This window comes from Mustela nivalis (genome assembly GCF_964662115.1).
Source record: "Mustela nivalis genome assembly, chromosome: 8".
Lineage (NCBI taxonomy): Eukaryota > Metazoa > Chordata > Mammalia > Carnivora > Mustelidae > Mustela > Mustela nivalis.
This window is the reverse complement of record NC_139027.1, coordinates 119,191,746-119,213,179: the sequence shown is the minus strand read 5'-3', so window position 1 is coordinate 119,213,179 and position 21,434 is coordinate 119,191,746. Positions and strand designations below refer to the sequence as shown.

Sequence of the window (21,434 nt, the reverse complement as noted above, 5' to 3'; positions counted from 1 at the left end):
GCCGGGAGGTGGGGAGCTACCTTAGAGGCTGGCCATCGCAGTGTCTAGCTTCAAAGGGGGAACCTTTTAACGTTTTTGAGATTGAAAGAGAAAGAGAGATCCCATGCATGCAAGCAAAGGGGTGGGGGGTGCAGGGAGAGAGAGAATTTCAAGACAACTCAGTGCTCAGCACAGAGCCTGACTTGGGGCTTGACCTCACACCCCGAGATCATGACCTGAACTGGAATTAAGGGTTGTATGCTTAACCCACTGAGCCACCCAGATTCCCCTGAAAGGGGAACTTTTAGTGTCATATACTACATTAAGCGCACTATCTTATTCTCCACTTTACAGATCAGGAAACGGAGGCTCCGAGAGATTTAAGGGTAGTCATTTTTCTAGTGTCAGTCAGAATTTGAGCTGGTCCCATGTGGCTGGAACTTATCCGACCTCCCCACTGCTGTGCGTGCTGCCACTCTCGCTTCCTTGTAATCTCATCTCCTCTGGTCTAAAAACACAATTCGGATTGCATTGTTTCCTCACTCTTGGAATAAAATCCACACACCTTACAGTCAGGCACATGGCCCTGCGTGCTTGGTCGTGAATACCGTCTCACACCTCCCCCCCTCCACTGAATAGCCTCTCACCTCCCACCCCCAAATACCCTCTCACTGCCCCAACCCTGGCCCATCTCACCCTGGCCACACTGGTCACCTTTCTGTTCCTCAAACATGCCAAGTCCCTTCCCACCTCAGGGTCTTAGCACCAGCTCTTCCCTCTGCCTGGAAACCTGCACACCCCTCCCCGCCCCCCACCCAGGTCTTCATGCAGTTGTCAACTTCAGCCACACTTACTCCTGAGAGGGACCTTCCCTGACCACTCAGCCCAGAGCCCACCCCTGTCTCCACCCTCAACCCCTGTCTCCATTCCACCCCCCTTTTCCTGAGCCTCTCCACCCCATCCCCACCACACCCCTTGTTTCCAGGATCCAACCAAGATTCGAACTTTGCATCTAGTTGGTATTTCTCTTTAGTCTCGTGATTTAGAACAGCTGAGTTAATAACAGTGAATCTTTTGAAGTCAGGACTGTTGTGTTGTGGAGAGTCTCTTTTTCTGGATTTCTTGTCTGGTTGTCTCTTCGTGATCAGATTCAGGTTGAGCATTTGCAGGGAGAACACAATGTGGGAGGTGACTGCATCTCATCGGGACGTGAGCGCATTATGTCAGGTGACCCTACTTTGGGGGCAACTGAATTTGATCACGTGGTTGGAGGGTGTCTGCGGGTCTCCCCATTGTGCAGGTATATGTTCCCTTCTGTCATTAGTAATTAATTTATAGGGGTCAATGGGTTTCTTTTTTTTTTAAGATTTTATTTATTTATTTATTTGACAGAGAGATCACAAGTAGGCAGAGAGGCAGGGAGAGAGAGAGAGGGAAGCAGTCTCCCTGCTGAGCAGAGTCCGACATGGGGCTTGATCCCAGGACCCGGGGATCATGACCTGAGCTGAAGATAGAGGCTTTAACCCACTGAGCCACCCAGGAGCCCCATCAATGGGTTTTTAAATACTTTGAGATGCTTGAACAGTATCCTCTGATCAGACTAAGATCCTGCTATTCCTAATAGCAAGCCCCTGGTTCCCTTGGCCAGATCTCCACTTGTGGAGACTCCTATATTTCACATAGGAGTCTGCTTGGAGAGCTTTGCTGCCTACAGCGCTCTACAGAGCAAATACCCTGCCAATTGTCCATTTACAAAAACACCCACTGTTTGCAGAGCCTGACATGAAGGGGACACGAGGACAGTACTGTCCTCTTAAGCAGATGGGAGCAGCCTTCTCTGTCCTCGTCTCCCACCAGACTGGGGCTGAAAGAAGGGACCCATCATTGGGAGAATTAGTGGCCAAGAAACTAGGTCATGCTTTTCCTTGTTGGGACCCGTGCTGTGGCCACTTTAAGGATCGAGGGAGTTGTCCAAAGCCACAAGGACACTGAAAGCAACGGGCACAAGGTTACTCAAGGAGTGGCAGCTCCTGCAGGACTGAGGGGCTGGGAGCTTTCTGCAGGCTTCAGCACGCAAGAAAACTCACCTAATTTTCAGTGCTGCTAAACAGCCAAGTTTCTCTAGGGCTCCCAATTGCTTTCTGTGGGCTGAGTGGGGCTGAGGCTGTTTTATCTCAGGGATGGTAAATGAGTTCACATTTCATGCCTAGAGAAAATCACTGCTCTGCTTTCCCAGGCGGTACTGGCTTTCTCTTATTAGTCAGAGAAGAGGTGGGTTATCTGGGTTCAATTCCACCTTTGAACTTAGTTGGATTTGGCTTTATATTTCAAACCCAGATGTCCACCACGGCTGTGAGATAGTGACTCAGGCCAGGAGAAGTCAAAGGTCTTGAGAAATGTGGTGGGAAGAGATGGGAAATCCGGGGGGCCTGAATGATTTCATTTTCAGAGTGAGGAAGGGCATTTCCCACGTTGGAAACGCCCACCTCTCCCTGGATGAACTGAAGAGTCACGGCCACTAATTAAAATCCTAAAAATTATTATTGGGCACCAACATGTATGGATATAGACATTTGCAAAGCCTCCAAACCGACCCCCACCACAGAGGAGGAGAAGTAAAGATCTATTAGAGAAAACTGGGAAGGGTGCCTTGGTTTGAAAACACATTCAATTTCATAGATAAAAGGTGCTAATGAATAACGTGCTTAGAGCCCCTTTTAAAAAGGGAGTGTAAGTTCTATATTGACAGAAAAACCTTAGCATGTGTGGAAGGAAGTCTGTTCTGCGTGCGTTTAATTTGATGTGTTGCCATCTTTTTATTTTTCTAATGGGCGAACACTGAGCTCTGAACCTGTGGTGGTGTACTTCCAACTCCCACCTGTAGAGGGAGCCTTGTTTACCTCGGATTGTTCACAATGCAAAGCTTTCAGTGAAAGAAAGAAAAAGGCTTTTAGAGAAAAAAAAGTTGGAGGGTTAAAGGCAGTCTGTTTCAAAATTGCAAACAATCGTGATGGCTCTCTCTCTCCCTCTTTTTTTTTTTTCCCTTTGCTGGTTCCACTGTGGATGAGTTGTAGCGTAAAGTCAGGAGAAATTGCCCTTCTTTTTCGGATGCGACTAGAGGTACCAGGAGGTGGGATCGTTGTTGGTGTTTTGTTTTGGTTTGGTTTTTGACCATTTCCTCACAGAATTCCACTAGGGCAGCTCCTCATCCCTGTTAAAGCACAGGCTTTTTCAGAAGGCTGATCTGTTATTTGTGACAGAGGTTGTGAATCTGAGGAGGGGGAACATCTGCCCTTGACCCATCTTCTCTGCTGGGGTCTAATTGTGCTATTTGGGGACAAACGAGTTATATTGTAGCCTGAGTCTGAGGTTGCTTGCAGGTTCAGGGTCCCCCACCCCCATCCCCACCCCGCGGCGCCCCACGCGGTCTTCCCCTGCACCCCAGGCGGACGAGGTCTGTCTGCGTGCAGGAGAAGGGCGATTCAGATCCGCATGGGTTTTCCCTCTCCTGCGATGCAGTGTCTCCGCGGACAGTAAGCGCCCAGGTCTGGGATGGAGCAGCATTCTTGATGTTATCCTATTACTTTACAACTGGAGCTAGCGCGCGGTAGGGAGCCGGTACCCGGTGGTCTGGAGGAGCACAATGACCGGCAGGAGGAGTGGGGGGGTGGGTGGGGAGGGAGCAGAGAGAGTCCGCGGCGAACGCTCGAGATCGCTGAAATGTTTGGGTCGGACAGGTGAACGCATCCCGGAGGCGCCAGCCGGGGAGGAAGAAGGGGAGCTCGGGAGGGTGTAAACTAAGTGGTGGGAAAGAGACAAAGGAAGAGTGAAGAGGCGAGACGGTACGGTATATAGGAAGGGGGAGGGGAGAGGAGGGGGCAGCGGGTGGGCAGCGCGCGGAGGGGACCGAGCTTGAACTTGGTCAAGAAAAGGGGGGCCCTGAGATGGGGGTGGGGGGCCGGCATAGAGCCGGCCACGTGCCTGGCTTTTCCAGACTAGGGTCTCGCGGAGACCGCCCGGGGACCCAGCGGCCCCGCCCAGCGAGGACCCGCGTCCCCGGGGAACCAGGAGACGCGAGGGGGTCCAGGGCTGCCCGAAGGCCCCAGGGCGCAGAGAGTTCCTAATGGTGCCTGAGTCACTTTCTTTGGGCCAAGTCTCTCCTCTCCTGGCCTGAACGCGGAGAGCTGGCGGGCCGGGTGCCCCCCCCAACCCCCACCCTCCGACCCGTAAACTGCGGCCTCCCGGGAGCGAGGGGCAGGCACAGACCCCACCGCCTCCTTTTCAGGGCTCAGCCCCGGGCAAGAAGCTTCCTCGAAGCGCTTCCCCCTTAAGAGCGCTCTCCCCCCGGAGCGCCCTGCAGCGCGTCCAGTGCGCCCTCATCCCTCCCCCACTACCTGGCCCAGCACCCCCTCCTTCCACCTCCTCTCCCCTCTCCCCGCCTCCCGGCCTCTCCCTCCTTTCTCCTCTCTCAGGGTGCCTCCTTTTCCTCTCTCTCCCCCTCCCCCCTGTGCCCACTCCTCCCGCTCGTCAGCCCCTCCACCTCCTCCTCCTGCTGCTCCTCCTACTCCCCCAGCGTGCGCCCTCCCTGCGCTCCCCTCCCCCCACGGCCCCCGCCCCGTGCCCGGTCCCTCCCCCCGTCCCCCGCCTCCCCGTGCCCGGTGCCCCCCCCCTTCCTCCCTCCCGGCCGCGGCGCCGCCGCCGCTGCCGCCGCCGCTCGCCTGGGCCCTCCCCCTGGCCACCCCCGCCCCCGGGCCGGGCAGTGACGCGCCGCGGCGGTGCCAGCCCCTCTCCCCGGGCGGCCGCGGCGGCAGCAGCAGCAGCAGCAGCTGGAGCTGTGGGGCTGTCACTGCCGCCCGCCCCGCTCACTCGCCGAGCCTGACCGCCCGTCTCCGCCTCGCCTCCCGCCCAGGTACGGAGTCCGGCCCGGATCCCCGCGATCGAGCCGTTTCCGGGCCCCCGGCCGCCGCCCCCCTCCTGCCGCCGGCCGTTGAGCTGCGGTTAGGGGGTGGGGGGGCTGGGGGGTTCTGGGGAGGGGGACCGGGGGGGAAGCTTCCTGCGCTGGGGCTGAGGAGGGGGGCGCAGGGAAGCGGCTGCGCCCTGGGCGGAGTGGGCTGGGGCGGGGGGCGGGTGAGTGTGACCGAGCGGCGGCGGCGGCGGCTGCGTGGGGGGGGGGACCGGCAGAGGAGATGCACTCTGGGGGCCGTGGGGTGCCCGAGAGGTGTGCCTGGCCGCGAGTGCCGGGGGCAGCTGGGCGCACCCCACTCCCCGGCGGTGCGCGCCGCGGGTCCTGGGGGGCGGTGATTGTGTGCGCCGCGCCGCGGTATTGTGCGGCGGCCACACCGTTTGCAGCGGGCTGGGCACCGCGTCCCGGGGAGGAAGGCGTTCGCCCGCGGCGGGGTGGGGGCCGGGCTCGGGTTGCCGCCACCGCGGCCGCCTCGAGAAGGGAAGTGGACTGTGTTTGGGGATCTGAGGACGGGAAGCGTTGAGTGGCTGGGAGGGGCTCCCTGCCTCGGCGCGGAGAGTTGAGACGGGGTTTGCAGAGTTGAGCCCACTTCGGCAGGCCCCTGTCCCTCCCCGGAGGGGACCGGTTGCCCTTCTCAGGTGTACCACCGGAGCAGAAGCCGGGGGCGGCGACGGCCCCTGGCGAGGGGGCATTCCTTAATGAAGTGGACGCGTGGGGGCGGGGGCAGCTGTCCCGAGTGAGGGCGCGCGTCCGGGTTAAGTTGGATTTGCACCTCCGCGGGCCGCTCTCCGCTCTCCACCCTCCTCCACCTAGCCCTCCCGGACCGGACACTTTCTTGTGGGGCAGGGTGGGGGTGTGCAGTCCACATTTTTTATTCCAGCTGCTAGAGTTCAGAAGTGACCCCCCCCCACACACACACACCTGGAGCGGCGTTTGCCAGAGTCCGGCCGCCCCTACTGGGCCATGCTTCCTGGGGGAAGTTCTCATTAAGCCTGGCTAATTAGCATTATTCCTGGAGAAAGGTTAAGGTTAGACCGTCCTTTTCCTTACCAGGAGGCCCACCCCCCTCCTCCCTATTCCCTTCTCCCTTCCCCCTCCCCAAGAGCACAAAAGCACAAAAAGAAAGTGTGAAGAGGCGCAGATCAATGGAGAAGCCACAAACCCATTAATTCAAATGGAACCTTTTTTCCCCCCTCTAAAACATTGATTTTTCTTTCTGTCTGCTCTGAGGGGAGATTAATAACCTCCTGATTTCACCTGAAATGGTGTTTGGACTCTGTGATTTCCTCCTCTTTCTGAGAAGGATTGTGGCTTGAAATAGATTCTCCCTTGAGATAAAGCCCTACTTATCCCAGAATCAGCTGGAAACCCCAGCCTGGGGCCCCCAGCCTACCAGGTAGGGGTTGTGGGGAGAGGTGTGTGGGGCTCTCACAGCTCCTCTGGGGAGAAGCGACTGTGTGATGGGACTGGGGTGCCATCTTGCCCCCTGCTTCTGGGCTGTAGTTTGGTCTGCGGGAAAAACCCGTGGATGGCCCAGGCCCCAGTGGCAGTTTAGTCCTTACATAGTAAATTACCCCTTCATTGGAAAACCATTAGGGCCTAAATGTGTCTTTAAATAATATCAAGCTCTTGTCTAATCCCAGCTCAAGCTGGCCTTGTTTTATAGAGTAGGTTTTAAGACAGCACCTCCTCCCACACCCACTGGACCCTGGCTGGGTGACACGACCCCGTTCAGCACTTTCCTGCAGAACAGCAGGAGCACAGCACCCCCGGAAGCTTTCCTCCCAGCTAGGGAGGTGGATCTGGGGGAACTTCTGTGGCCTCAGCCACCCTTGGCCCCTGTGGAGCCGGGCCACCCCGAGTTGCTCAAGAACTTTTTTGTCTTGTCTGGGTCCTTTTCTTGGAAGGAAACTCCTGCAGGGGATTAGCTCAGAGTGGTTCCTCTCCAGCCCTCCTTTTGGCTGGGAGAACCCCGTCTGCTGTAGCTCATCTCTCCAGCCACCCTCTTAAAGAGACCCCTGTTAATGCCAGGGCCTGGGGTGTCAGTGAGGCCCTCTTGGTGCGGAGTGCTGGGAAAACAGCCAGTTGCCTTTGCCTAGGAAACAAAAGCCCATTTTACACTCGATACACTAGTAGGAAGGTGTTGAAAATGCTCACTCCCAGCATTCAGGCGTTCCTGACAGCAAGGACAACAGAGCATCCCCACAGATACGTGTGTTTCTGACAGACCCTATGTGTGTGATTGAAAACACCTAGAAGGTGGTAGGTGATTGGCTGTCTCAGCCCTCCCCTCTCCGCATTTCCCAGAAGGGCCTGTATGACTTAGGACTGGTGAGCAGAGGAGGTCTGATAGCAGGAAGGAGTGGAATTGTGCAGGGAGTGTCCCTGAGAGGCTGAACGCCTCCTCTGGTGGTCAGGTGGGCTTGGAGTGTAGCAAGAAGCTGCTGCCTCGGGACGACCCCACAGCTCCCGGGAGCTACTGCTCAGACCACCCTAAGATTTCATTTGTGCAATCCTTTCACTACAGGGATTTGAGCCCTTGTTGCTTTCAATCCTGGGGGTTTTTCGTCTTCCATTAATAAGCCATCTGATGAGCCGAAGTGGTTAAGTTGGGGTCAAATGCGGTTCAGTACCTTCTTGGCACGCTCAGGCTGTGTGTGTGTAATGCTTGCTGACATGGAGACAGGGGGAGGAATTGCCTCGTACTGAAGAATTTCCAGGGCCTGGAAGGAGCCTGCAGGTGTTCCAGAAGGAGGTGCTCACTTTCTACATCTTGGTGCCCGCCTACTTGGGGTAGAGCTAGTGCCGGGGCAACTGTCCCAGCCTGGTGATCTTTCTGGCAAGAGCTTCAGCGTCTCATCAGACTGCAGGGGTGAGACAGAGGGGTCTCCTGCCTGGCCCAGAAACACCTCCAGCACATCCCTGCCCTCCCTCCCACCTCTTCCCTGAAATACACACCCAGGGCTCCTGGTCAGGGCTTAGGGATTAGAATTGCACTAAATTCTCAGCAAATCCTCCCCCTCACCCCCGCCAAAGCAAGTGGTAGAGATAGAATTACAGCTCAGAGGAAAGGCCTGGAAAATGTTGTGTGAGGCACGCCCCAGGATCCCTGTTCTGGAGGATGCAAATGGCTCAGCTTCAGAGGCACCAGGAACCTAGTTCCCAAGAAATTGACCCCAGTTGTAAAATAATCAGGTTACTGATAGCACCTGCTCCTAGTTACCCGCCATGGATACAGGCGCGTTTCCACCATTTTCCCTCTGCTCTCCCATTTTCTCCTCCTCCTAGGCTGGGCAATGGTTGGTGCTGGTTTGCCTGCAGAGAAGGAAGGGCCGCAGAACCTGGGTGGAGAGAAACTGAACCTGCCCATGAATTTTGGACTGCAGATAAGAGCAGGGAGGGTTCGGTCGGTTCCTCTCCTTCTGCCCAGAGTCAGGGCTCCCAGACTGGGGTGTGTCCCAGCAGCTGGCTGGGTGCTGCCTGCCTGCTCCGCACACATTCTGGAGTTCCCTTTTCAGGAAGCCAGTTGTTGCTGTCACCTTGAGACCCACAATGGCTCAGGCCCTTTGGGGGCTGAATGAGGGACTTTTATCAACAGGTGGCAAGGCTGTAGGCTTCAAGGTGTCTGAGGGCAGAGGTAAGAGGAGCGACTGCCTGGTCACTGGGGAGAGAGGGCCCAGAAATAGGGGATCAGATATACTCTAATTTTCTAATGATAATGTTACTGAAGTTTGCGAATGGAAAGGCAGAAATGAGTAGACCAAGTTCCCTTGAGTGTCCAGGAGGCCAAAGCAAGAGGTGCCTGACTCGGGACCTCTGGCTGAGCAAGGAGAGCACCCTAGGTCAGGGCCTGAGACCCCACCACTCGCAAGCCCGTGCTGGCTGCTTCCCGCAGCTTCCCGCCCAGACTCTAGCGTCTCCCCCTACCCGTGCTGCGCAGCCACTGATGGGCTCGCCGCTGTGAGTGCTGGTAATTGCCTGTGTAATTAGCCCGTTCCCCAAGCCCTGGCTCCATGGGAGTGGGTGAGGTTTCCGTCTGCCCTCCGCAGCTGTGGGCTGTGCTGTCGCAGGCCGGTGGCAGAGGGGTCTGGGCATGCTTCTCTTCCAAGACCACCCCGAAAGTCCAGTTGTGGCCGCTGTGTAAGTTCGACCGGGACTTTGCTCTTTTTCTGCTGGTAAGTCGGGTTGACCACACTTGATTTCTTGGAAAAAATGGCCATAGCAGTAATGTCAAAATGTGGACTAGAACCTCCGCCTTCCAAGCCAGGGTTCATGGAGCAGAGTCCCAGGCGGGGGGCACTCTCTGGGGCCTGCTTGAGAGTCCGTGGGTAACTGGGGAAAGCGTGCACAGCCCCGTCTCTCAGCCCTTACCAGCAGGTCACAGGTTTTCGCTGGTGTCTCTCTCTAGGTAACAAGGTCCTAGAGGGAAGGAACCTCAGTCATCTTTGTCCCCAGCACAACATGAGCACATAGTAGATGCTCACTAAATGTGTGCAGCCTCATTGAGGGAGTGTGTGTAAATACAGCTTCATCTCCCTTGAGTGTGCTTTGGTTCTCACCCTGAGACACTGTGTCACTCAGGAGCCTGGCTCTCTCGGTCGGAGGGCAGAGGTGTGGCAGCACTGAGGGGTGGGCTCTGGGCGCAGACCGCCAGCCTCCGGAGCCCTACTCTTCCACTTGCCATGGGGTCCTTAACGCGGCCGGGACAGGTCTCCAAGGGGCAGGCCTGACATGGGTGCCCGCCGTTTGGTTCTGTTTTGTTTTATTTAGTTTAGTTTTTGGTTGGTTGGTTGGTTTGTTATGGAGCAGTTGTGAGGAATTCTCCTAAAACCCTTGTCCCAAAGGCCCTTGTGTGTGGACCCTGGTGTTCTTCATTATCGGGTGATTGGGAAGTCAGTGGGAAATGCAGCTCACCTCTTCCCAATTAGACTTGTCCGGGCAGGGAAGGGTGGAGGGGGTCATCTTGGTGGCTGGCCACAGGAGGAGAAACCCCAGGCTCTGCAGTGTGGCGGCAGTGCAGGGGTGGAGACAGGCACAGCAGGGAGACCCTGCCTGGCTGTTCCTCTGGTCTCCGTTCAGGAGCTGTGTGCCGTGGGACCGGGTCTCCACTTGTCAAACTCGGGCCACGTCCTCCTTCCACACCAGCACCATGCCAGGTGTCTCCGCCACTCCACCGCATCTCACAGGCTGCATGGGGGGTCTGGGAAACCTCCAGCCTTCTCCCCACCCCTGGAAGGACTTGAGATCATCCAGGGACAGATAGGGCAGAGCCCCACCGTGGGTTGACACGGCGCAGCTGTCGGGACGGGGGTCGGGTGCCTCCATGCTGTGAGAATGAAAGCTGAGGCCGGAGCCGGAGCTGGTGGGGGAGACAGGTGTGTGTTCAGAACTTGGGTTGTGGAGTGCTACAGGAGAGCGGTACTCCAGCTGAGGGGGACAGGGGGGCGGAGACTGGGCGGCAGGAAGGAGGGTGTCTGGGCCTTCAGGTTTGAACATCTCTGGCTGCGCAGTTTGTAAGCTTGTGACCTTGGGCAAGTGCCTTAATCCCTCGGAACCTCAGTTTCTCACCCGTGTGATGGGGCTGATAAGTATACCTACCTGGTGGGCCTGCAGGGAAGATAAGAGGAGGGGGCAAAGGGGAGCACTTGGCACCTGACGAACTTGGCGTCTGTGACTGTTTTCACTTGGCTGAGTGTGGGCAGAGCGCGGGCACCGGGAGCACTGCACCCAGCCGTTCTGCCTCTTCCCTGCTTCTCCGTGAGGACATGATGTTTGGTGGAACTGTCCACAAGCCTTTCTCTGGGCTGCAGACAGCCCCACCTGGGGTGATGGGCTGGGGACCCTCCCATGAGGCTCCACTGCCCCCAGCCTAGCCCCTGGCCACAGTGGCCTCCAGGCTGCTCCTCAGACCCCCCACTTCCCCACCTGCACGTGCTGGTGCCCAGAAGTCTCCCTGTATAGAACCCTTCCCCTCCAGGGCAACCTTCCTCACTTCCCATGGGCTTCCGCTCAGGTGTTTCCTAAGCAGCGAGGCCCTCCCCAGCCACGGGCTCCTCTCCCAGTGCCTCTGCTTTGTCCTGCTCTGGTCCCTCCTCCCCACGGGGCTGATGTGTTTTTCTGCTGATTGTCATCCCCTCTCCTGCTGGGCAGCGAGGGCCAGGATTCTGTCCTACCCAGCACCTAGCAAGTGCTGGGCTCATAGTAAGTGCTCAGTAAATACCTGTGGACTGAAGGCAGAAAGCGCCTTGACTCGGTGGGGCTTCCGGTACTAATGGATTCAGTCTTTTAGATCCTGAGTGCTTCAGCAACACCCCAGAGCCAGGAGAGGGCCTCCCTCCCTCAGCGCTGACCCTGAGCGCGGTGTGCCCTGGGCAGCCAGGAAGGAGCAAGGTGCCCAAGCAAGGATGCCCTGTTCCTGGCTCCCAGAGCCTGGGTGGCCTCTGTACCTCCCAGGGTGCTCTCTCCTGCCAGCCTCCCCCTCACTCTTAGGGTCCATCCTGGGAGTACAGGGGAAAGTTTTGTTGTCCCTTTGTGCAGAACACGTGTGTCCCTCCGGGTGTAGAACAGGGTCTGAGCGAACACGAGTGAGTGTGTTTTCACCCCAGGAACCCCAGGGCGGTTGTGCTTATGTGTAGGGAGCAGGGCAGCCTGGGGAAGGCAGGCCGAGTATAAGTGTGGGTGTGGGCAGGAGGGGGAGAGGGCACAAGAGGACACATGGCCTCTGTCCCCTGAGGCTCCAGGTAGGCCTCGTGGGGACCCCTGAGCTGGGCAGAGCCAGCGTGGTGGCCCGGCTCACGTGCCCCAGGTCCAGTCGCGAGGACCAGGTCCAGCCACGAGAACCAGGTCCAGCCACGGAGGGCACACTGGCTGCTGCACAGAAGCTGTAAATTCCAGGAAACTCCCTGCCAGCCCAGCGTGGCGGGGGAGGGGCGGAGGCTAATCCACGCTGGTTCCCTCGCACTTGGAGAACAGATGTGTCTGCCTCAGGGACAGCCTCCGAAGAAAAGTTCCAACCAAAGTGTGTTTGCTCATTATAAAAGAGTTGTCTGTGAGGGGGCCCTGGAGGGGAGGCTTTTTTTGGAGGAGGAACTGGGGGGCTCTGCCAGAGGTCCTTGCTGGGGGCCCACAAATGCCATTGTATTTTGTTAGAGGGGAGAGGGGAGGGGGCAAAGCTAGCTCGGGGTGTGGGAGCTGCTGGGTCATCTTTCTTGCGATTTACAGCCAACTCCCAAACACAGTTGCTTGAAGCTCCTGAAAGAGGCTGGGCCAAGTAGGAGGTGGGGTCCCTTCCCGCCGGAGGGCTGGATTGCTGGATCGCAGGGGCCCCGCCCTGGGGGTTCCCAGATGACTGGCCAGGGGCTCACTGAAGCCAGCCAGGGGAGAGGAGGCAGGCGTGGTCCTCTCCAGCAAGCCCTCCGGCTGTTTGGAAGGCCCTGGCGGCCCCCCAGGTCCTTGAGCCAAACCCCCTTTGCGGTCTGATTCGAACCCTCCTCGCCTGCCCCACCCCCTTCCTTCTCTGCACTTCTGGGCCTGGCCTTTTCAGCCCTGGAAGCTGCCCAAGAGCATATCTTTGAAGCACAGCAAAGGTTAGGAAGGAGGAAGACAGAAATGTCCTCTGGGTTGGGGGAGTGGGAGAAAGGAATTCCATGCACGCTCCCCGGGAACCGGAGTCCTAGTGGGGGCGATCGGCCTGGCCCCGGCAGTGCGAGCTGGTCCTGCCTCGCCTTCTGGCCGCAGGGCCCTGCGTACAGTGAGCTCTCTTCTCCCGGCTGTGGGCCGCCAGTGGGGAGCGGTGGCCCTTGTGTACAGCGCTTGTCTCAACCTTGGCTCACAAGGGTAAGAGCCAGGCCCTGCTATCCGCCCTCACAGGATGCAAGACCTCATAATTGTCTTCAATTACAGACAGCGCCGGCCCTCAGCCCTGGCTTCCAACAGGAACCAGAGCCCAAACCACTTCCATGGGGGGCAAGGGGAGCCACCCAGCCCTACTGCAAGGTTTGGGGGCTCCCTGTGGCCTTTGGGTACTTCCAAAGCCCACAGCCCACAGGGCTCAGCCAGACTGCTGCTCTGGGGCTGCTCTGGGGCTGCATCAGGCCCGGGCCTGTTGCACATCCGCCTTCTTTGTCCCCGATCAGGATGAAACTTCTGTGAGCAGTGAAGATTTTGATATGAACGACTCCACATGGATGTCAGCTGACCCACACCTGGCCTCCAGCCTGAGTCCCAGCCAGGACGAGAGGATGCGGAGCCCTCAGAACCTCCACAGCCAAGAGGATGGTGAGTGTCCCTTGGTGGCCGGTGGGGGAAGGGGCCGCACCTGGGACCCGGAGGCCTAGGAATCTAGGGTAGTGGAATCTGGGCTGGGGGCTCTAGGGGTGGCTTCCAGCTGCCCTTGGTGTCCTGGTATCTCCGCCAGTGCCCCAGCCCCTGGTGCCAGGGGAGCAAGTCCTCCTGAAGGGATCAGGATAGAGCTCTTGGGGGCCCGCAGCCCGGCAGGTGTCCTGTCTGTGTATCCTGATGCTGGCAGGCTGGTGGAATACGGATGTCGGATGTGGATGTTACCCCAGTTCGGGTCTGGGAAGGTCATTAGCCAGGGACCCGGAAGAGTCCAGCCGCCCAGCAGTGAAAGCAAGACGTGAGGCTGTAGGACAGGTTCCCTGCCTGTCACCTGTAAGCCAGCAGGCAATGCACTTGTCCACTGTGTGTCCCCAGCCTCTTAGGATAGGAAGTGGCCTGGCTGAGGAGCTTCCCCAAGCTCTGGCCCCCCTGCCCTCCAGAACTGGCCAGGCAAACTCCTCTGGCCTCCCTCAGAACAGACGCTTTCTCCTTGGGATAGGGAGAGTTGGGCTCAGAACTCAGATCCCAGGGGTCCATTCTGGAGGGCCTCTGTAGAGCCCCCAGGGGGCCGGGGCTCTGGGGGGACCAACGCTTCTGTCAGTTATAGGCAGTCGTGGGCGTGGGGTGGCACCCGTGCAGCGTCTGTGGTGGGGCTCCGTCTGGTTTCCAGGGAGGTGATGGGGGTGGGGGATGAGCCCAGGGCTGAGCCTCAGAGATGTGGGGTGTAGAGCCTGCAATTAGGAGGGGTCAAAGGTTGGGGCCTGGAATGCCGGAGGGAAGTGCAGTGTTAAAAAGGGGTGTAATGTTAACTCTGGGAAACGGGTTAGCCTTAAAGAGTAAATAAGGGGTAGGAGCCTTGCAGTTTGGGTCAAAGTTCGTCTCCATGGCAGAACCCGCGCCTGCCTTCCTCCTGCCCTCGCAGGCCTGAATCCGGCTTTGTCTGGGAGGAGACCGAGCCTGGAGGCAGCTGGGGAAGCTGGGCCAGGGGCTGGGGAGCCCAGAGGGTGGTTTTGCCAGGACTGGGGTACAAGGCTGCTGGGAAAGAAAAGACTTTTGTGCCCTGACACCTCGTGAGGTCAGCACGACCCCCTCGTGCTGTGAGCCTCCCCACCAGAGCGTCCCAGACCAATACCACCTCCCATTATTCCCACGGGTGGAGGCAGCCACATGCTGCTGGGGGCTCAGGGCTGCAAAGTGCCCGGCAGCTGACCTCCTTCCTCATCTGAGCTGAGCGAAGGCCACACCAAGAGCCAAGCCTGCAGAGCTCAGCCAAGGGCATAGGGTTAGACCTTCCCAAGAAGGATCCAGAACATTTTTTTAAAAACCTGAGTAATAGGACTGAATGGGGGCCATATTTCTTCAACTCATTCTTTTAAAAAGTTCTTAAGTTATTGTTGCTCAAAACCACCTTTTGGGAGTCTGATCTCTGTTGGAGACACTTCCCAGGGAGATTTGGCACTTTGGGTGGTGGTGGGTGGTGGTCTCCTGGTCTACCAGGATCAGGTAGCAGAAGGGAGTGTTTCTGTGGGGATCACGGCTTCCTCAGCATCAGTTCCCAGCTGTCTGGGGCTTGGTTGATCGGGAAGATGAAGTGGAGAGAAGCCGTGAGACTGCGGAGCGGGTGGTGGGGGTGGTGGGGGTGGGCAGCGCATCCTGTGGCCAGTTCCACGGGAGCTTCAGACCGGGGTCCGCCTGGGCGTGGTCCTGCATGTCCCCCTGCTGGTCCCAGGGCTGAGGCAGGCTGGCCTGCCTTCAGGACCAGGGTGTTTATCAGGGCGGGCAGCCAGAGCTGGAGACAGGGAGGTTGGTGTTGACTGTGATACCATCAATTTAATTATTTAATCAGAGTCTGTGTCTGGAGGCTGTGGACTGATGGGCAGGCCAGAGGCGGACCTAAACCCGGCACAGGGGGTCACAGGGCTTGAGAAGGCCCAGCTGTCCAGCCTGGTCTCTGCTGCCCCTTCTGGTTCTAGAGCTGTAGGTGACTGCGGTGTTTCTCCAGAGCAGTGGGTTCCTGCAGGGTTTTGGCTGGGTCCAGAGCTGGCCCAGAGTCTTCGTCCCACCCTCCAGGCCCCAGGGAGGCATATAATCAGCTCCCCGGTCTGACGGCGCTCACGGTGTGGACACAGGCCGAGATCCGGCTCCCATCACTGAGTTGACGGGAGACCGCCAGACTGCAGAGTGTTCTCATGTCCCCCTGTTGTTAATGATGGGCTGGGGTGGGGGCAGGCCGGGCAGGGGCTCAGGTTGACCGTGTACTCCGAACCCAACCAGCAGTGCTCTGGGGCGGCTTGCTGTGTGGTCTCTGGCCATCAGTCCTCTGCAGAACTGGCAAATTGGAAAGATGAGGTCTGAAGCCCCCATTGTGAGTTCTGCAAGGCACAGCCCATGTCAGTCTTGCTCTCTGCTCTGTCCCCAGTGACTTCAGCTGCATGCTTGGCACACTACAGGGGCCCACTGACCGTTGTTGTCTGAATGGAGAAAGAAACATTTATCCAGACCTGCCCCCCTGTGTACCATCCAGAGGGGACATAGGTCCACCCTTTGTTGGGGACAAGTTGGGTTCTTTGTTCCTAAAGACATCCCCAGTCTGAGTACCTGGGTCTCTTTTCCCTTAGCCAGAAAGTGTGGGGGCCCCCAGGGCTGTGCCAGGGAGTAACCCCCTCTGGCCCAGAAGCATCTCAGGAAGGCAGGTGGTTTGTACATGACTCACACCTGTTGGCAGATGTGTTGGGGCCCTCCTCTTTCTCCATCCTTCTTCTGGCTCTCCTCCTCTTCCTCCTCCCCGGCGGCCCCCCACCCCCCAGTTTTCAAACTGTGACAAATGCAGATGAAGTCTGGCAGGGACCAGAAATGAATTGGTGCCCCCGCTCCTCCCCACCGCCCCCCACCCCGGGGCTTGTCTCTGGCTCCCCTGGAGTGGGAGTGTCCTGCCCTAAGCCCCACGCAGCTGTGCCTCCTCCCCCACGTCTGGCAAGCCTCCACACCACGGGTCTCTCATGAGGGTGCCATTCACGGCCCCCCAGCATCATAGCAGCAGGCCTGGGGCTGGGGAGAACCCCACGCACGGGGCTTCCTCCCTGGGGGCTGTAGCTGCCGCGGGGGGGGCGCACATCACTCTTGTCCTCCAAGATGTGGGAGATGAAGCGAATGGGGGTGATCGGACTAAACTCAGGAGGTGGCGCCGGGGCGGCCTTCCTCTTTCCGCCTTGGTAGGTGTCGGCCATGTAGTTCCCCAGAGACGGGCAGGGGCCCCTGGGAGCCACAGGGGTCTCCCACATGCACTCAGAGCACCAGGCTTTTCTTGCTGATTCTTGCCCATGTGGGGCCAGACATTTTCCAGACCTGCTGCTCAGCCCTACCTATCTGAGGCTTTGGGCTTTGAGTCCAAGCGGAACTCTGTGCACATCTTCAGTGCCTAGAAAAATACTTGGCCCTGGGGCTGCCTTCTGGGGGCAGAGAGAGAATGCCTGGGAGAAGCCAACTGTTGGGACTTTGTCCAGAGACACTGTAGTCTAGCATTGACTTGGGACCAGATGGTAGGTCTGTCTGCGATTATACCCGGTCTTTGGGATTATCTGTGTGATGTCCACCTCTCCGCGAGAGCACAGCTCCCTGGAAGCTAGGACCCCAGCGCCCAGCACAGAGCCTGGCACAGAGCAGGTGGGGGGAAGTGTCTGTTGAATGAATGAGTGAATAGAAAAGCGCCTGTGCGGTGAGCCAGCAGGTGTCCTGGACTTTACCTGCGGGGCTAGGCCCGGCTCTGGGGCTGCCGCTGGCAGAGCCAGCGGAGGGCCCACTCCTTGATTTCCCCTTGATGTGCTCCACTGGCCTCTTGTTCTGCCCCTTCCTGAACGGAAAATGTGAGGCCTGGCCTCCAGAAGGGATGCGAGGGGGTGGGGAGCGGACATTACTCACCTCCCCGGCAGACAGGAAGCCAGCGCCAGGGGAGAGCAGAGGGTCCCGCTTCCCTCTTCCTGCACTGTCGTCTTCCTGCAGGGCCTTGGGGGTGGGGTTGGCTGGGCCGGATCCCTGGGCCGTCCTGGGGCCTTCCTTTCACAGCCTCTGGTTTGTGCCTTTGAGATGAGACCACTCCTCCAGGCCTTTGGGACCACCCCCAACTTTCCCCCTTCCCTCCCTCCAGTGCCAGCCCTTCCTGCCTCTCCTCCTGTGCCGATTACCTGGCCATGAGGGGCCTTTGGTTCTCTTGGGGCTCTTAATCGGTTTTGTCATGCGAAGGCTGATAAGTCCTGTTCTGCCTTTGGGACAGAGAGGGATAGGGGCAAAGACCCAGGATCCGGGCGGGCTTGAAGCTGCCTGAGGGCAGGTGTGCCTCTGGAGAAATGTTATTTTCTGTTTCCCCTGGTTTCACAAGTGTTAGATTTAGTGTAGAAAATTTAGGAAAAAAAGGAGCAAAAAAAAATCAAAATGACCAATATCTGGGGCATCTTTTTCTCAGTCTTTTCTGTGGACATAATAAAAGTCTTGTTTTCTTTAAAAAAAAAAAGGCAGGGAGATCGTGTTGTGTTGCAACCCCCTTTTTCCTCCTAATGTCATTTGCCTCTCCTGTCGGTGATGTGGCGCTTTTTAAAGATGCCCAGTCATCCCAGTGACTGGAATCCCCATCCCCAAGCCAGCCGAGTGTTTGGAGCTCTGACCGAGCCTTTCCTACAGGGAAGGACATGTCCTCTCCTAAGGGGAAGTGACTTGCCCAGACTGCAAGCGACCACAAGGGTCTCTCTGACCCTGCAGCTGGCGTTAGGGTCATTTGTGGGAAGGACATGCAAGTCCCTCTTTTTCATTACCACAAACGGAGCCACAGGGAGCCTCCCTGGGGCTGAGGCCCTGCACCTGCCCAAGTGTCCTCTTCTGGGCTCTCTCCCCAGTCCCGGCCGTGGAGTAGGTGCTCCACAGATGGCCTTCCAGTGGCCAGGGGCAGAGCCGGGGGGCCAGCGGAGTCCCCTGGGCAGGCTGTGTTTGCTGTGATGTTGAAGGCAGGCAGAGTGGGCCCAAGGCATGCCCGGGAAGCTCAGGGGGCCGGTCCGATGCGGGATGGGCAGGGAAGAAGACGCTGAATGTCTGGGCTGGGGATGGCCTGCATTCTGCATCTCTAGAAGCTCCCTTTGACTCCTAGCTCCAAACAGGAGAGCTGGAGCAGAGAGGGCCGCAGCCAGGAGGATGGAGCGAGGTGGGGTCACCTCTGTGGGCCAGGTCCTGGCTGGACACAGCTCCCTGCAGGCAGGCCTGGGGTATGTGAGCTGGTTCTGGCCTGCCCTGCCCGGGCCCCGCAAGATGGTCTTCAGCGAGTTGTTCACTCCGATTCCCGGCTCCGCTGACTGTAGCCTGGTGACTGTGACCATCGAGCCTGGGGTCCTTGGGAGTTCTTTGTGAGAAGCCCAAGGCTTCCTGCCGGCTGGCTCTTGTGGCCTTGGGTAGGGCCCTCCGCTGGCCAGAAAGGCAGCCTGGGCGGCAGGGGCCGTCCCTCTTTTCCTCACGGGCCTGTGCCTCTCCCCAGGCACCTCCCCTGTCCCCGCAGGGCCATGTGCCAGGGAAGTGGGCCGGCATGGCCACGCTGTCCTGGCCCCAGACTCAGTCCTGCCTCAGCTAACTCCTTACTCCTTGCTCTGGGGCCCAGAGCGGATTGTTCCCCCTGCCACACGGCCGGTTCCGCACACGCCTGTGACCGGGAGGCGCGATGCGTGGTCGTGGGGCGTTTCCTCGTCAGTGGCCAGCCCGGTGCCGAGAGTGGTACTGGGCAACCGGGGCCCGCTCCCTGCTCTCAGCTGGCATGCGCAGGCTGGGGGGCCTCCTCCGCACTGCTCCCTGTTCCCCAACCCTTCCTGAGCTCCACTCAGTCCAGTCCTGTGTCTTTCTCTGTTCAGGTCCCTCTAGGTCCCCTCTGCCCTGGGACCCCTGGATGGTCCTTACATCACACCAGTATCCCCAGAGAACAGAAGAACAGCTCCTGTTCTCCCCCTCCCCCCGGCCGGGCCCCAGTCTTGCTTCTTGGGTGAGGGCTGGAACGGGAGGGCAGGTACTCACCACGGGTCCTGGCCTTTTGTGAGTTCCTTTCCCACACCCCACCCATGTGCGCCAGGACCCCACTTCTGGATCCGGCCGCCTGCAGCCCAGGCCTCCACACGGGCAGGCCGCTGAGCAGGCCACTGTAAGTTCATTCTGCTGTCCAGGGAAAAGGCTTCTGGGCAGCCGCTTGCCGCCTGTGTCCCAGCTGCTGTGTGGGCCGCCGAGGATGCCACAGGCGTGTTCTTGGCGGGTGGCGGGGGGGATGCTGTTCATGCGAGGGGGCTGGGGGTGCAGAGGAGCCGGGACCAGGCCACATGGGCTCGGTCACCGGCACTACCCCGAGCCCTGGATTCTTAGTGTTCTTTGTAGGTGGCACCTGCCCTCCCACAGGTCCATGGCTGGGGTTAGAGCTCCAGGGCCAGCAACTGACTCCCCGTGGACCCCACGTTCAAGGTTGGGTACCCACCCTGCTCACCGTCCTGTCCAGGGGGAGGATTATGGCCCCTTAACCTTGGCCTCCCAGGGATGGCTTCTAAGGGACCTTCCCAGCAGTGAGCTTTTATACTGAGCTTTTTTTCTTCCATACTGTTGATCTTCGCCCTGCCCCTCCCCCCCGCCTCCGACCCTACCTGTCTAAGGTGAGGCTGGAAGGTGGGTCTGGGCCTTGGTCTCTGGCTACAGGTCATACCCCCTCCCTCCAGAGCAAGAGCTATTTGTTCCTATTCAAGGCTCCAGACAACTTCACCGAATGTTCCCTGTGCCCTGCCCTCCCCCAAGGCACAGAACTAAGCCCCAAGTCCTTCCGGTTATTGGCCATGGGCCACCCTGGCAGTCCCGGGTCACAGGAAAGTATCCATCATCAGCTGTGCTGCAGGCTGCACGGACAATGCTAGGCTGTCCTGGCCTCTGGCCACTGAGGGGTAGGAGAGGCTGGGAGATAGCACCGAGAGATCCCTTTATTCCCTGGCTTAGGCCGGGCCTTGTGCAGGCTGCTAGGGTCTTGGGCCCCCAGATGCCGGGGGAGGACATTAGAGTAAGACAGGCTCCAGAGCCTGAGGTGAGGCTCACCTGCTAAGAAGGGAAGAGTGAGACCCCCCCACGCCCCCCCACCACACATCCACCTGGAAGATGTGCCTGGGTCTGCTGGGCGAGGAAGTGGGAATCCTCCCGCTGCTCCCGCCCCTCAGTCCAGGAGTCATTAGCCCCCAGCTTCCTGTTGACCCTCTGCGGACATAACCCCCACTGTGCTGGAGAGAAGGCCCAGGGCTGTTGGCAGGGGGGACATGCAGGAGAGACACTGCCACCCCTGGCCTGTCCAAGGACAACCTTCCCAGGAACCAGGAAGTGACCGGAGCCACGCTGGCGTCATCATTCTGACCTAAGGACTGGGATGCACCAGCCCTGGGTCTGGCTTCCGGGAGGGCTGGAGTAGGACCTGCCGGGGCCCACAGACAGCACACGGGCACACATGGGCTCTGGGGCCCAGGCCCTGCCCCGTGAATCATTCACACGGTCGCCTGGAGTGGCTCTGTTTGCTCTCAGAACACATGATTTGTTTTGGGGGGGAGGGGAGGGGAGGGTGCAGGGAGCATCTTGGCTAGAGCTTTGTTCATTGAATTAACATTGATTTCTCACTGCTTGAGCTTGACTTAGAGGGTGGGGCCAGGGAGATGTAGGGCCTGGGAAGACACAGACCCAGCCTGTCCAGAGTGGGAGCATTTCTTCCCGGGGCGGGTGGGGGGGGGAGTTTGGACCAGTGTGTGTTGGGGGAGAAGCATTCGGAAACAGGGCAGTGGTAGAGGTGGGGCCAGCCCATAGCATAGATGGGCAAATGGAGGCCGAGAGAAGAAAGAGGGTGGGTGCTTTGGGGAATGAGGGGCCCATCCAGGCTCTGCCACTCACTCTGTGTGACAGCAGTGACTTCCCTCAGGGAACCTCTGGTTCCCCCAGAGTCAGGGACGATGAGTGTGCCCAGCCTCTGACACCCACTCAGTATCCATCCTGCTGCCGGGGGTGCTGGCCACCGGCTCCCGGCACCCAGACTCCTCTTTGGATTGGATCCCAGGGTTCCTGCTCTGAGAGAAAGGGTTTCAGTTGTAGGGGAGAATCCGGAAAGCCTAGGTCTGCACTG

The 21,434-nt window shown here is 58.7% G+C and overlaps 1 protein-coding gene across 6 annotated transcripts in view; it reads left to right on the top strand.

Moving 5' to 3' along the window:
* NOL4L (nucleolar protein 4 like) overlaps positions 1 to 21,434 on the top strand; it is a 131,004-nt gene that overhangs the window by 89,964 nt on the left and 19,606 nt on the right. For 3 of the 6 annotated variants that reach the window (XM_082745953.1, XM_082745955.1, XM_082745954.1), the window contains exon 5: positions 13,078 to 13,219. In XM_082745953.1, the coding sequence (XP_082602079.1) occupies positions 13,078 to 13,219 (142 nt within the window). Of the gene's footprint in view, positions 1 to 4,637; positions 4,889 to 12,482; positions 12,779 to 13,077; positions 13,220 to 21,434 lie in introns of those variants that run through there. The other 3 variants (XM_082745957.1, XM_082745958.1, XM_082745956.1) reach the window with 3 other exon arrangements.